The 13,150-nt window shown below is 56.1% G+C and overlaps 1 protein-coding gene across 6 annotated transcripts in view; it reads right to left on the bottom strand.

Moving 5' to 3' along the window:
* Nucleotides 1–1,821: 1,821 nt before the first annotated feature.
* Nucleotides 1,822–13,150, bottom strand: part of DENND1A (DENN domain containing 1A) — a 542,774-nt gene continuing 531,445 nt past the window's right edge. For 4 of the 6 annotated variants that reach the window (XM_081236287.1, XM_081236288.1, XM_081236289.1 and 1 more), the window contains 3 exons: nucleotides 8,981–9,109; nucleotides 5,959–6,214; nucleotides 1,822–4,874 (listed from right to left, as the gene is read on the bottom strand). In XM_081236287.1, coding sequence (XP_081092413.1) covers nucleotides 3,684–4,874; nucleotides 5,959–6,214; nucleotides 8,981–9,109 — 1,576 coding nt within the window. In that variant the 3' untranslated portion in view covers nucleotides 1,822–3,683. The remainder of the gene's footprint in view (nucleotides 4,875–5,958; nucleotides 6,215–8,980; nucleotides 9,110–13,150) is intronic. The other 2 variants (XM_081236291.1, XM_081236292.1) reach the window with 1 other exon arrangement.

Below are 13,150 nucleotides of genomic sequence, written 5' to 3'. Positions count from 1 at the left end.
CTTCTCCCACCTCCGGAGGCTGCCCGGGCCCTGGAGGCAGCTGGAAGTCAGTGGGGTGGGGGGCATGAGCCAGAGGTTAATGTGTGAGCTCCTGGCTCCCCAGACAAATGCTCCCTGAGGCAGGTGTCTCTGCCCTCTGCGGCAGCCAGGCACCCGCTGGGATGCAGACTGAGGGGCAGACCTGCAGGAGCGGGGGTGGGGGGGGAGGTGTCTGGGCCACTGCAGCCTTCCTCCTGCAGGCCTGTCACTTACAGAGTGGGGAAAGCAGCCCTTGCCTACCTCACAGGGCTGCTGTGAGGATCGGCGGGGCAACGGTGGGGAAGGAGCTCTGGAATTCGTTAAAGTCCAGTCTGCTGTGAGGGCTGCCTGGGTCATCCCAAGGTGTCGGGAAGGGAGAGGGAGAGGGCGGGGAAGGGGCCTCCCTGAGGGGTAGCAAGGAGGCCAGAGGGCGATGACAGAGGAGCAACCCTCCCTGCCCACCTCGTGGTTCTCCAGGCCCTCCGGCATCAGCGCTCTCCTCTCCAGGCTGCCTGGCGGGTCCGCTCTTTCACCTGCAGACCAGTCACCTCTCTAATGGCCGCTGGGAGGATTCGAGGAGGGCCTCGCAGGAAGCCCTCGGGGTTGTTTGCTGAGGCAGGTGCTCGGCAAATGTTGGCACTGTCTCTGTGTCGGGGCTGGTCCTGCGGACAGACAGATGAAGGGAAGAACTGGCCGCTTTGCTTCCAGTCCCTTCCCTGGTGATGCCATCACACTGGGATCTCTGATCTCTGAGGGGCACTTGCCTGAGGGCCTGGCCTCTGAGCTTCAGAGTCCCTTGGTCCCTGACCTGGAGATGTGCCCTTTGGTCTTTGCCATTTCCCAGGCCAGCGCCCCCTGTGCTAAGGCCAGGAGACCCCTTTCCACTTCTCGACTGGAGGTGGACTTTACCCATCTCCCCTAGGGGTCTCAGTCAGCTTCCAGAGGCACAGGAGTCAAATGTGAGGTGGAGACATGTGGTGATGGAGGCAAGGGAAGGGGTGAGCGGGCTGAGACTGGGATGGGAAGGGCCCTGAACACTAGGTTACGGGGCTTGCTTGGTCCTTATCCTGTAGGAGGTGGGACCACCTTTTCCCCCAACGTTCTCCCTGACTCCTGGAAAAGTGGGGGAGAAAACATCTGGTAGCAACAACTTAGCCCCAGCTGGTGCCTTGGTTAGTTTATTAAGTCAGAGATTTGGCAAACCTGTGTTCTTGCAGACTCCTAAGACATTCCGGGTGGAACCCGTCTATAAAAGCTGGGCTGTTCTTTTTTGTCCTCTTGCTTCTCAGGGTTCTGGGTACCTGTCATTTTCAAGAGCAGCCCAGGGAGGGGGACACAGCCCAGGGAGCCGAATGAAGGGCAGATGGGGGGACGGGGTGTGTCTTAACACCCCTTCTGGGTGCTTGGTCCAGGTGTCCCCAGTACAGCCAACAGAGGTGCAGATTCCAGGCTCTTCCCTTGCTACTGAGAGGTCTGTGGGGGGTAAAGGTCCAGGTGTCCCCTTGAACTTCTTTCCTGGAGCCTGGGTGCCTTCAACATCATTGGTGACCTGCAGCCCTGCTCCGTGGACCCGGCAGGCCTGTGCACACCTGTGACCAGCCCAGCCCCTGGGTCCTGCCTGTAAGAAGAAGGGGCTAAGCTGGGCTCAGAGGCCCGAATGGGCACAGGCTTAGGAGTGGGCTAGGCGTCAAAGCCTTCCCTGACTGCCCCAAGCCCGGTCTCTACCTCTACAAACGGGGATGCTGAAGATGCCTGAGGCCCCGCCTCCCCACAGAGCTTCCTCAGTACACAGGGATACCAGCCTTCTCCCCAAGAAGATTTTATTGAACGCACACACACAATTCATCCTTGGATTTTCACATTCAATCCAGCAAGTGAAGACAGCAGTGCTCATGTGAACACGGAGCGCTTGCCATCAGGCCCCAGCACAGCCAGGGAGACCGGGGGTGGGCTCTGCTTCCCTGGGGCCACCTGGTACCTCTTGCCTTAGACTCTGCCCACTGGGTGGGCTGCCCTACACCTGATGGGGCTCAGGGGTCTGCCCAGGGTGGGTGGATCTGGAATCTCTACTGAAACACCTGAGTGTCCTAGAGGTGCCCACATGGCCCAGACATGACACGGCTCCCCCAGTTCCAGCAGCCAGAGGACACTGCCGAGATTTAGACAGAAGACTTGCCCGAGGGGCTATGACTGACTGAGGAAGGGGCTGCGTGCTGGGCCAGCAGCTCTTCACACCCCACGTCAGAGCAAACCTGAGGGGGTGGTCTCCTAGCCCCTCAGATGCCGACCAGGCTCCCTGGGGTTACGAGGTCTGCAGGAACTCCCCTGCCCCGCCAGACACCCCTGAGACTGTATGTCTGACCATTCACAAATAGGAAATGAGAAATCAGGTCAAAATGCTCACAATTTCCTGCATGTCTCAGATGGTTGTTTTCTTAAATGGTTGGGCCACATTTTAACTTGGTTTATTGAAACTAGTCAATTTCAAGATTCATCAAATCAATAAAGTAAAAAGGAAAAGAAAGATAAAAGAAACAATAACAAAACGTTTCAATTTAGCTTTGGGGATATTGGCCTTGGGGAAATAGGGAGGGGTGGCTCCAAGCCCTTCTCCTGCCTCCAGGCTGCAAGAAGTGCGTGAGGCCAGGCCCGCCCACTCCCCAGGGGCCTGGAGAGGGGCTCGGTGCCCTCCTGCCCCAAGCTGCCAGGCAGCTGGGACTCCTGCACCTCTGTGATGCTAAGCCTGGTCTTCCAGTGGGAATCTGGGTGTCTGCTCCTCAGCTCTGCCCCCTTAGACCCAATCAGCAAGAGGCCGAGTTCCGCCTGACGGTAACTCAAGACCAGGAGAACCTGTGGGGACCAGAGGGAGAGTGCTGGGCGGCAGCCTGACTCCTCCTGGTGCTCTCAGATTTACCTGTTGCCATTTTGTCGTCTACAGATCAGAGTTGCTGGTGCTCCCGGGCCCCACGCAGGGCTGTCTGGGGCTTGGTCTGGCTACCGGGAGGGATTGCAAGGATGCCTCAGACCCCAAATCCCTACCAAGCCAGGAAAATGGAAGTTTGGGGGTTGGGGTGAAGACTCGGGAAAGAACGAGTGTGCATATTGCTAGAGAGGGTTTGGAAAGGCCTGGCCGGGTGGCTCCTCCAGCCCGGGAGGGGGTTCCTTACTGCAAACTCCAAACCATGTGCGCCTCGTGCAGACGAGCTCATGCCGAGGGTACTGCCCACGCCTGCGCCCATCAGGGTGGGGTGTGCAGGGCTGGGCTGCAGTTGGGGCAGGAGAATAGGGCTCAGGAGGACACATCCTGAGGAGGCGTGGGGCTCCTGGTGGGCGGTTTCCAGAGGGAAGCTGGGTAGGATGGGGTCTGGCAATCATCGGCCCAGATGACCTCTCTAGTGCAAAACCCAACCAGGGGTGCAGGGGATGGGTGGTGGCAGGGCGGGACAGGTGCCCAGGAGCTGGGTTGATTCCCAGGCTGGAACTGGTGCCATTCCCCAGAGACGGGCAGTGGGGAGAGGAGGAGGGGCAGCAGAGAGGGCTCCCAACCCTTCCCACCAGTAGAACCTGAACAGAAACAGAGCAGCAGGGGAAGCAGGGCCGGCCAGCCGCAGAGCTGCCGCGGCGGGCAGCCGGGCCTCAGCTCGCCCCCAGCACTCAGCGCCCGCTCACTCGAAGGTCTCCCACTGCTTCCTGAGCTGCTCCACTGAGCCGGGGGCTGGGGCCGGGCTCACATCTTGCTTGGTTTTCCGTAACAAATCCTCAAAGGGGTCTCTGGCCTCTCGTGGAGCAGATGGCTGCAGTGCTGGCGCCAGGCCCTGGGGGGCCCTGGAAGGAAGGAGCGGGGCGTCCCCAGGCCTTAGCGCCAGCCCTTGCTTGGCCTCGGCAGCCCGGGCACTTGAGCGGGCCAGGGGCAATGTTCGGATCCTTGAAGGGGCGACTGCTGGGGGACCCAGGGGCTGCAGGGAGTGGGCACCCATGGGCATCTGGCCAAAGAGGTTGGGCATGGAGAGGGCAGACAGGTTGGGCTGAGACCTCTGTGGGGCACAGAAGCCAGAACCGGACAGCAGGAGGCTGGGGGCAAAAGCGGGCCCCAGGGAAGCAGGAGGGGCCCCAAAAGGCCCAGCTGGTGTGGAGACCAGGGGCATGGTAGGTAGTGTTGCTGGCACAGATGGGACAAAGGGGTTGAGTGATGGCTGTGGAAATGGGGTGGGGGTCCCCATGGGGGGGAAGCTAAACTGGGGAGTAAATGGGGTGGCTACATTTGGGGCTGTAGGACCTGGTGGAAGGGTACTGCCTGACCAGGCTGTGCTAAGTGGGTCCAGGAGGGCCAGCAGGGCATCACTGTCTGTGCCCGCAGCCCCTGGGGCCAGGCTGAGTGGCTGGAGCAGTTCGGTGGGGTCTTGGGGGGCAGCACTGGGGTGGAGCCCAGGGATCGCGGCTGAGCCCAGGGCAGCCCGCCTTTCCTGCTCCGCCTGCAGCCGCTCTGAGGAGAAGTCGCCGAGGGCAGTGCCGGCAGCCTGGAGCTTGGCCGGGCGGGCAGTGGGGGGCGGGGGCACGATGCCCAGCTCCGGGGTCTTCCTGCCCTGGGGCCGGGGGATGGTGATGCTGCCCAGAGTCGGGGTGGGCACCTCCTCCTTGTCGGTGGGGTTCAGGATGCCGTCCCAGTTCTGGGGCCTGCTGGGCAGGGCCGGGGATTTCCCAAGCAGGGCCGAGGGCTTCTTGGGGGAGGTGGCAGGAGGCTTGCTGGGGACGGCCATGTCATCCTGGCCCAGGCTCCAGAGCTTGTTGTGCGGGTGGGCGAGCTTCAAGACTCCTGGCATCCCACGGCTCCTCTCACTCCTGCCCAGGTCCAGCCTCTGTTAGAGGGAACGAGGGAGGCAATGACCACAGGCTGACCTGGGACAGACTGGCAGGCAGCACGTGCCCCTCCCCCTCCGCCCTCCTGTGTGCCAGGTGGACACTGGGACTGTGGTCCAGGGAGTGTAGCTGACTAGCCCCTGGGACCCAGAGCAGTTGGGGGCTCGGCCCAGGTCAGCGGCAGAAAGCAAGCCCAGGTCTGTCTGCACTCGAGGCCGGGATTCTCTCACTGGGTGGCACAAAGGGCCTCCAGAGAAAGCTGTCTTTTCAAACCAGTGCTGCCAAGTAGTTTTAGGAAAAGAACTCCACCTACTGACCCTCTACTGGGGTGGCCCATTTTACTTTTCAAAGCGTGCGGGCACTTTCAACCACCCATTAGCCCAAGAGGACAAGTGAGGCTCGGGGCCTGGGTGAAGGCACACTGGCTGGGAAGGAAATAGGAGGGCTGGGCTCAAGTCCCAGCTCTGCCACCTATAGGGCCCACGACCTGGGTGTCACATCCCTTTTCCTTGCCTGAGCTCCCTCGTGGGCAGCCTGGGAATAGCAATTCCCTTCAGAGGGGCAAGCGTGAATCATCAGATACATGGGAGCTTTGTGAATTCCACACTGTCGTGACCCGAGGACTGCAGAGTCAGCAGCCCCCAGTCGCAAGTGAGGAAACCGAGGCACAGAGAGGAGGTGTGCCTGACTGAAAGTCACAAGGAAGATCAGGGTCACACGCTAATATCCAGAGCCCAGGAACTTTGATTCACAGGCTCTCCAAGGAGCCTTGGTGGGGTTGGGATAATTAATCCCAGTTCCACCAGGGGTCATAGCCCTGCCCACCTCTGATGCATAAACAGAAGTGGTGGGGGGCAGATTCCATCAGGCTCCAGCATCTTCTCCAGTGATCCCTGTGTGTTGGGGGGGTCTGGCCATTGGCCGGCCGGGCAGGATTTGCAGTCAGAGTGACTCTGAGTGTTGGCTGAGGACCTCAGGAAAGTCGCTGTTTCTCCCTTGGTGTCTTTTACTGTCACATGGGGAAATCTACCTCATGTGCAGAAAGTGCCCCCAGCCGGCACCGCCCCCGCCCCCCCAGCGTACCTGATAGTCAAAGGTCCCTGGCTGCTCCCTCAGGTCTCTGGGGGGCCGAAGGTCCTCCAAGCTTTTGGCCTGGCCCAGCGGCTGCAGTGGGACCTCCATGTCGAGGCTGCTGAAGACATCCTCCAGGAGGTCGATGCTGGCAGCCCGGTCTGGCGGAGCTGGGGTGGGGGCCACGGGCTCCCGCGCTCGCTGCTCAGGGCTGTCTGCCTCGTCTCCCGCGCTGTCTGACTCCTTGAGTGTCCGATACGGCTGCGGCCTGGGAGGAGGCAGAGCGGGCTGGGTTCTCCTGCTCAGAGCCTCCCCGGGAGGAGCAAGCAGCCCTCACCCCGAGAACTGCCAGGCCTCAGGGAGCACACCCGGGAGCCTTGGGAGAGGAGAGCTGTCCTGGGTCCCTGAGAGTGTATAGGCGTCTGGGCAGCGGCACCCTGACAGACCTGGGCTGAACGTGGCTTCTGTTCGCTCAGGGACCTTGGGCAAGTTGCTTTGGCTCTAGCTTGCACTGGGGGGCCCACTTAGTTTTCTCCAAACCACAGGACCCACCGTAGAACTGGCTAGTGGGCTCACACGCCATTCACACAAGGCGTGAGGAACAGGACACGTCTGGAGAGGGAACAGGCAGGAAGACTCAATCCTGAGCCCACTGTCTGCACTCCCACCCCTGCAGCAGATCCTGGGAACAGCTCGTGGGAACTGAGCTGGGAGAACTCTCCCCAGGGAGCTGCCCAGTGCACCCCAGGATCCTCAGTGGGGAACCATCTGGGCCTCAGCCTGTGCAGACCTCGGTTCCAGCCCTGGTGCCCTCTCTTCCTGTGGGACCTTGGGCAAGTCACTTAACCTCTCTGAGCCTCAGATGCTCCCCCATTCCAGAGTGCACTCCCTTGCAGCTGGTGGTGGAGACTACATGAGCAAATACAGTGCCTGGTGCCCAGCAGGCATGCTGAGGCTGTTAACAGCATTCATGCACCAAAACCTTGCAGCCAACCCAGGTGCAGGTGACACAGGGTGCCTCTTGCTATCCTTTCTCACAAGCCTGAGCCCCGGGGTACCTGGAGAATGGTGCCCAGACCTCTAGTGGAGCCCGGGCCAGAGCAGTATCTCACCTCCTCCAACCATGAGGCTCTGGCTCCTGGGTCAGGCAGAAACTGCCCATGGCTCTGGTAAAGTGGGGGAAGGGTGCCACCTGCTGGTCCTGGAGCCCCACTTGCATGAACCTGGGCAGGGGACAGTCGGCAGAGGGAAGGGGCTCATCTAACAGCCCTGACTCTTGGCAAGGACTGCATCAGACTGTACTAACTCCCTGACGCAACACAGGCAGCCTATGAAGTAGGACTCACACCCCCCACTTTATAGATGAGGAAACTGAAGCTCAGAGAGGCTAAGTAATGGAACGTATGTCACACAGCACCTGGCAAGAGGTGGAAATGGAAGCCAAGTATGAGAGACTTCTAAAGTCCCTCACTTGTTCTGGCTAAGCCATCTGACCAAGCTCCTTTAACCAAGTTTGCACACAGTGAAGGAGATTAAGAAAAGCCAGTGTGCTTTGTAGTTAAGGAAGTAGAGTTCTTTAGAAGGAACCCATTTTGCTTTGAGTTAAGATGGCCACTTCCCTTTTAAGCACACACAAAAGCCTATGCTTTTCATAGATCATGGCTCAGGAAGTGAGCATTATTTTAAATAATTAAGGCATCAGTTAATTTAAAAAGAACGTGACCTGCTGGACTCCGTGGTGGGAGAGTCCTTGGACATTACCTGTGTGGGTGCCTTTACCTGCAAGGTGATTTTAAGTTGATACATGGATGAACATTTCTTATTCCAGTGATGCTATCTTTGCTTTAATTAATAATAGAAATAACATATATTAAGCCTATGATATCATGAATATTATTGCTTAGGACAAGGCTTCTCTTCTAGTTTTAAAGAATAAGATTCACTGTACAGACCAGGTGGCATTCCAAGCTTGGGCAACACTGGCTTAGGCCACTGCTCTAGGTGAGGACATCAGGAGGAGACTGACTTGCCTGTGGTCACAGGTGAGCTGGTGGCAGAAAGGGCCAGAACCCTCCTCCCCGGGGCGGGGGCAGTGACAGGAGCAGAGCTGCTGGGTTTATCAGGTGCCCTAAGGAACTCACAGGCCCAGCCGCGGGGGAGGGACTGGGAGCAGGGAGACGGTGAAGGGGGCTGGGAGGGCGAAGGTAGGGGAAGAGTCCGTCCTCTATAATCTGGCTGTAACGGTTTACTCCCCGAAGGGTTGCTGTGTGTGTTCAGCAGTGGGCGGTTCCCTTCCCCTAGAGGCTTCCGTTAAAAACACCATGCAAACAAATACACACAAAACCAAAGCTGTCCCTTTGCTCAATCCCAGCTCTGAAAAGCCTGTGCATGGAGAGGCAAGAATTGGCAAAGAAAGGGCAGCCACCAAAGCCCAATTCCAAGGGTGGCTGGATCGTGGTGAACCTTCTTTTTCTCTTTCTTTCTTTATTGCAATTTGTAATTAGAAGAAGGCTTAGGCTATAAATAATAAGGATAAAGATTATCTTAAAGTCAGGCAGGTCAGTAAAACCTTTGGATATGCCAGCATTAATATATACATTCCTCATTGGTAACGTTGTTTGAAAACTTAAAATCTGACGCTCCATCTCCATGGCTTTCCAAGATGTGCTGAGATCAAGGAAGACTCGGGCGGCAACAACCAGGCCAACTGTAGCTGAAACCGCAGCCACCAATTCCATTAACAGTCAAGGGCATTTTCCCCAAAGGAATGAGACCCATGCTCCTGTCTCACACCTCTAGAGCCCAGCCACTCTTGTCACCTCACCCCATGGTCACAGCCCCCATGGGGCTGGCAGAATGACGCCCTGAGAGGAGGCGCACAGAGGGGGTGTCCGTCCTGCAAGCTGGCACCGGAAGGCAGCAGCCCCAGACCCCCTCCCCACACACAAGCGCAAGCTGGCCACCCCCAGCCCTCCAACTGGCCCTGGAGAGTCACCAAGCCGAGCTCAGGGAAATGGAAGAAGGAAGGAGAGACCATTCAAAGGGAGCGGAGAAGAAAAAGCTTTCGGTGAAGCCAGAGCTCGGGCCCTCTTCCCGCTGGCATTCATCATCAGAGGAGTCTTCGGAGAGGAAGACAGCATAGTGTCGCAAGGGCTTTACGAGGCTGGGGCGGAGGAAGACAAGAGAGAAAACAGTTAGGAGGCACCTCGGGACTCCACGTGGCGGGGTGGGAAGGAGGCCTGAGGCTCAGCACCTGACCCTGGCCTCCCTCTGCCGGCCGGGGAGGAGGCTGCCTGGAGAAGGCCTGACGGGCCCCACAGTGAGGAAGCTGGTCCCAAACAGAAAAGAAACTGTGGGTTTGCCACCTGTGTCAAGAGCCTTAAACGCATCTATGACCTTGTGATTCCACTTCCATTTAGATAACCCCAATGTAGCAACAAATTATGCACAAAGATGTTCATTACTGCTATGTTTATAGAACATAAGACAGCCTAAATTTCCGCAGTAGGAATCTGGTGAGGTGAATTATGGTATGGTTGGCTGAAGAGTATCCTCCCATTAACTATAATGTTTATAAAGAAAAATCTAAAAGTCAGGATGCAGACTTGCAGTTATACTGCATTCTCTCTCATCTGCTTATGGAAAAATGCACAGAAAAAAGTCTGGAAAGGTATGTGTCTAAGTGTCAACAAAAGCTAGGGGACCCATGTCCCCTGCATTGGAGAAGCCACTGCAGTGAGAAGCCCATGCACCACAACGAAGAGTAGCCCCCGCTCGCCCCAACTAGGGAAAGCCCACGCGCAGCAACGAAGACCCAAAGCAGCCCCCCCCAAAAATAAATAACTAAATTTAAAAAGCTAGTGGATTATGGATTTTTTCCCCTCTGCCAAATTTTACTTTTGTGTCTTCTCCATTTTCTCCAATGTGCATATCTACTTCAATAATCAGGAAAAAATAAAAAATAAAAAAGCTAAAGAAGAAAGTGAGCCATGTGGAAGAGGACTCGCGAGAAGGCCCTTTTCTGATTAGCGGCCGCTCTCTGGAGTCTCCCTCAGATGCCTCTTCAGAGAGTCTTTTTCATCTGTGATGTGGAAATTAAATATTCATTGTTATAAAAAATACATCTCCCTTGTCAGCCACCTGTGAGCTCTACCTCTATAAACACAAACACATACACAGCCCAGAGAAACTCCACGCCGGCTTTTATGAATTATACACTGACCAGGGCCCGCGAGAGGTGTGTGCTCGGGAGAGGGGAGCTGGACCCCGCAGCCCTTGGTTCAAATCCCGGCTCCACGGCTGCTGCTCCGGCACGCGGCTGGGGAGCAGGCAGCCCATGCCTCTGCCCTGTACAGCGGGCTGGACGCACACCGAGGATTCCAGGGGCAATGGTGAACTTTGGGGAGGTGGGTGGGGTAGGAGACACAGGGGTACCTGATGGGGGGCTATCTCCTCTCCCCTCCACCCCCAGCCAGAGCAGTCTCCTTTCTTTGCCTTATATGACGCAATTCCTTTCCGGTTTCATTTCAGGAAGAGGAAACATGTCCAAAAAAGTGCATGGGAACCAGGGCTGGAGGGTAAGTGAGGGACAGCAACTATCCCTGGGGGGATTGGGAGAGTGGATTGTGATCGGCTGCTGCTATGATCCACCATCACCAGTCATAAGCCGGTTGTTACCCAAATATATGCTGCCCTTTTAAAAGTGGAACCAAAGCTGGTGCCCAGGGCTGTGAGTTCCCCAGTACTGTCACACCTGAACCCTTCATTTCCTCGCATTGTCCCTGGAAGTTAGCCAGGCAAAGACTTTTGTCCTCTTACTGAAGGGGAGGTTGAGGCTCAGAGAGGGGAAGCCACTTGCCCGGGGCTGCACAGGGAGGTCACAGCGCTCCTCTCCTCTCCCAGGCTGCCTTGCTGGGTGTCAGGGACAAGACGCATCTCAGCCTGTCCTGGACTGGTGGAAGCGTGGCCTAGGAGGCTCATTCTCCTCTGAACTCAGGAGAGACGGTGGGAAGGTCTGACCTGCAGAAATGTGCCCTGAGCAGCACAGGGGCTAGGCTGCTCAGTTCCTGCCTCGTCCACTGGGACATAAAACAAGGCCCAGCAGGAGGGCCACTTTCCACGTGGCCACTGGAATCCTGTTCTGAATCACAGCCCTGACCTCATCACTCTCCCGCTTCACACCTGCAAACCCGCTGCTCTGAACTGCGATTTCATGCGGTGGGCAAAATGTCAGCAATACTAATGTTTAGGTGTGTCTGGAATGACTTACTCGTCTGTTTAAAAGTTTGGGGGACCCGCTCTCACTCGCCAGCACTGGACTGTCCTCCCGAGCAGGGGGGCAGGCACCCTGCCTCAGGCTGCATTCTGGGGAGCTCATGGAACACACTGGGTGGGCGGGGTGAGGGACGCCAAGTCCAAGCTCCAAGCAGGGAAGACACCGTGCTTTGCGCCTGGCCCTGCCCACCGCTGCGTTCCTTCCCTGCCACCTCCTGCCACCTGCCCTTGCCTTTGCCTGGTGCACTGATTGCCCTTGGCCTGCAAGACTCAGCTCAAACCGCACTCTACAAAGCTTTCCTGGAGCTCCCAGCAGAGTTTTCTCCCTAGATAGAGCTGGCTTCTCCTTGGGCTGCGTGGTTTAGCGCTTCGTTAATACAGTTGAACCTCTTGCAATTCTATTTCTGAGTGGAGGTCCTCAAGGGCAGGGGCCCTGGCACGTTCTTCTTTCTCTCCCCACCCATGGCACAGCGTTAGTGCAGAGGAAAGTTTGCTAAGGGAATGAGCGGAAGCCAGCGTACTGGAGAGACTAGGCCCCGTACACACCCGCTTCACCCCTCTTCTGGATCCCCGCCAGGCACATGCCCCTTTTCTCAGCTCGTGGCTGCAGTATAAGAGGGTCCCCTCTCTGGTGTGGAGAAAAGGGAACCCTCCTACACTGTTGGTGGGAATGTAAATTGGTGCAGCCATTATGGAGAATGTTATGGAGGTTCCTTAAAAAACTAGAGTTGTCATGTGATCCTGCAATCCCACTCCTGGGCATATATCCAGAGAAAACTCTAATGTGAAAGGACACATGCACCCCAATGTTCATAGCAGCACTATTCACAATAGCCCAAGACATGGAAGCAACCTAAATGTCCATCGATAAATGAATGGATAAAGAAGATGTGATACATATATACAATGGAATATTACTCAGCTATACGAAGGAATGAAATAATGCCATTTGCAGCAACATGGATGCACCTAGAGATTATGGTTCTAAGTGAAGTAAATCAGAGAGAGAAAGACAAATATCACATGATATCACTTATACGTGGAACCTAAAATATGATACAAATGAACTTACTTACAAAACAGAAACAGACTCACAGACATAGAAAAACTTATGGTTACCAAAGGGGAAGGGGGGGTATAAATCAGGAGTTTGGGATCAGCAGATACAAACTACTACATATAAAACAGATAAACAACAAGGTCCTACTGTATAGCACAGGGAACTATATTTAATATCTTGTAATAAACCATAATGGAAAAGAACATGAAAAAGAAGATAGACCTGTAGCACGGGACCACGTTTGGGGGTGAGCGTGTTAGGTATATTGGGGCAGGTGAGAGTCTCAGAAAAATGCTTAAAATAATATCCACAAGTAGGCACTGTGCCACGGGCTTTACATAGGTTATTTCTACCTCTCCCCCCAGCAAGAAGCAGAAAGGCGTCGCTGTACAGATTTTACAGAGGATGAGACTGCCATTAGTCCATCCATCCACCTGTCCGTCTGTTCATCCATGCACCCAACCGAGAGGCACCTCCCGCATGCTTGTAGTGAGCAGACCCAGTCCTAGCTGAACACTTCATGAAGAGGAGAGGTGTGAAGAGGAGAGGTGTGACCAAGCCACCCAGCCAGGAAGTGATGAGCAGGGATTCCAGTCCAGGGCCCTCTCGTTCCTGTCCTCTGGGCTGGAGGTAGATGTGTATGAGGGGGACCCACACCTCTGCTTGGGTCAAACTGAAAGAGGCTTTGGGTGGCCCTCAAATCCATCTTGAACGCCTTTCCAACACCCATTCAAGCACAGCCCCCTCCTCTGGCTTTGACAAGTAAGCAGAGAGCACAGCTTGGCACGTTAGCTGAATGCCAGGAATGTCTGGATTCACACAAGAGCAAAGAGCCTTTGTGCTGGACTGGCCCTTGGCTTCATCAGCTCA

Source organism: Mesoplodon bidens (assembly GCF_964165515.1).
Source record: "Mesoplodon bidens genome assembly, chromosome: 6".
NCBI classification, from domain to species: Eukaryota; Metazoa; Chordata; class Mammalia; order Artiodactyla; family Ziphiidae; genus Mesoplodon; species Mesoplodon bidens.
Note: the sequence above shows the minus strand (reverse complement) of the source record. Positions and strands in the feature narration are given on the sequence as shown.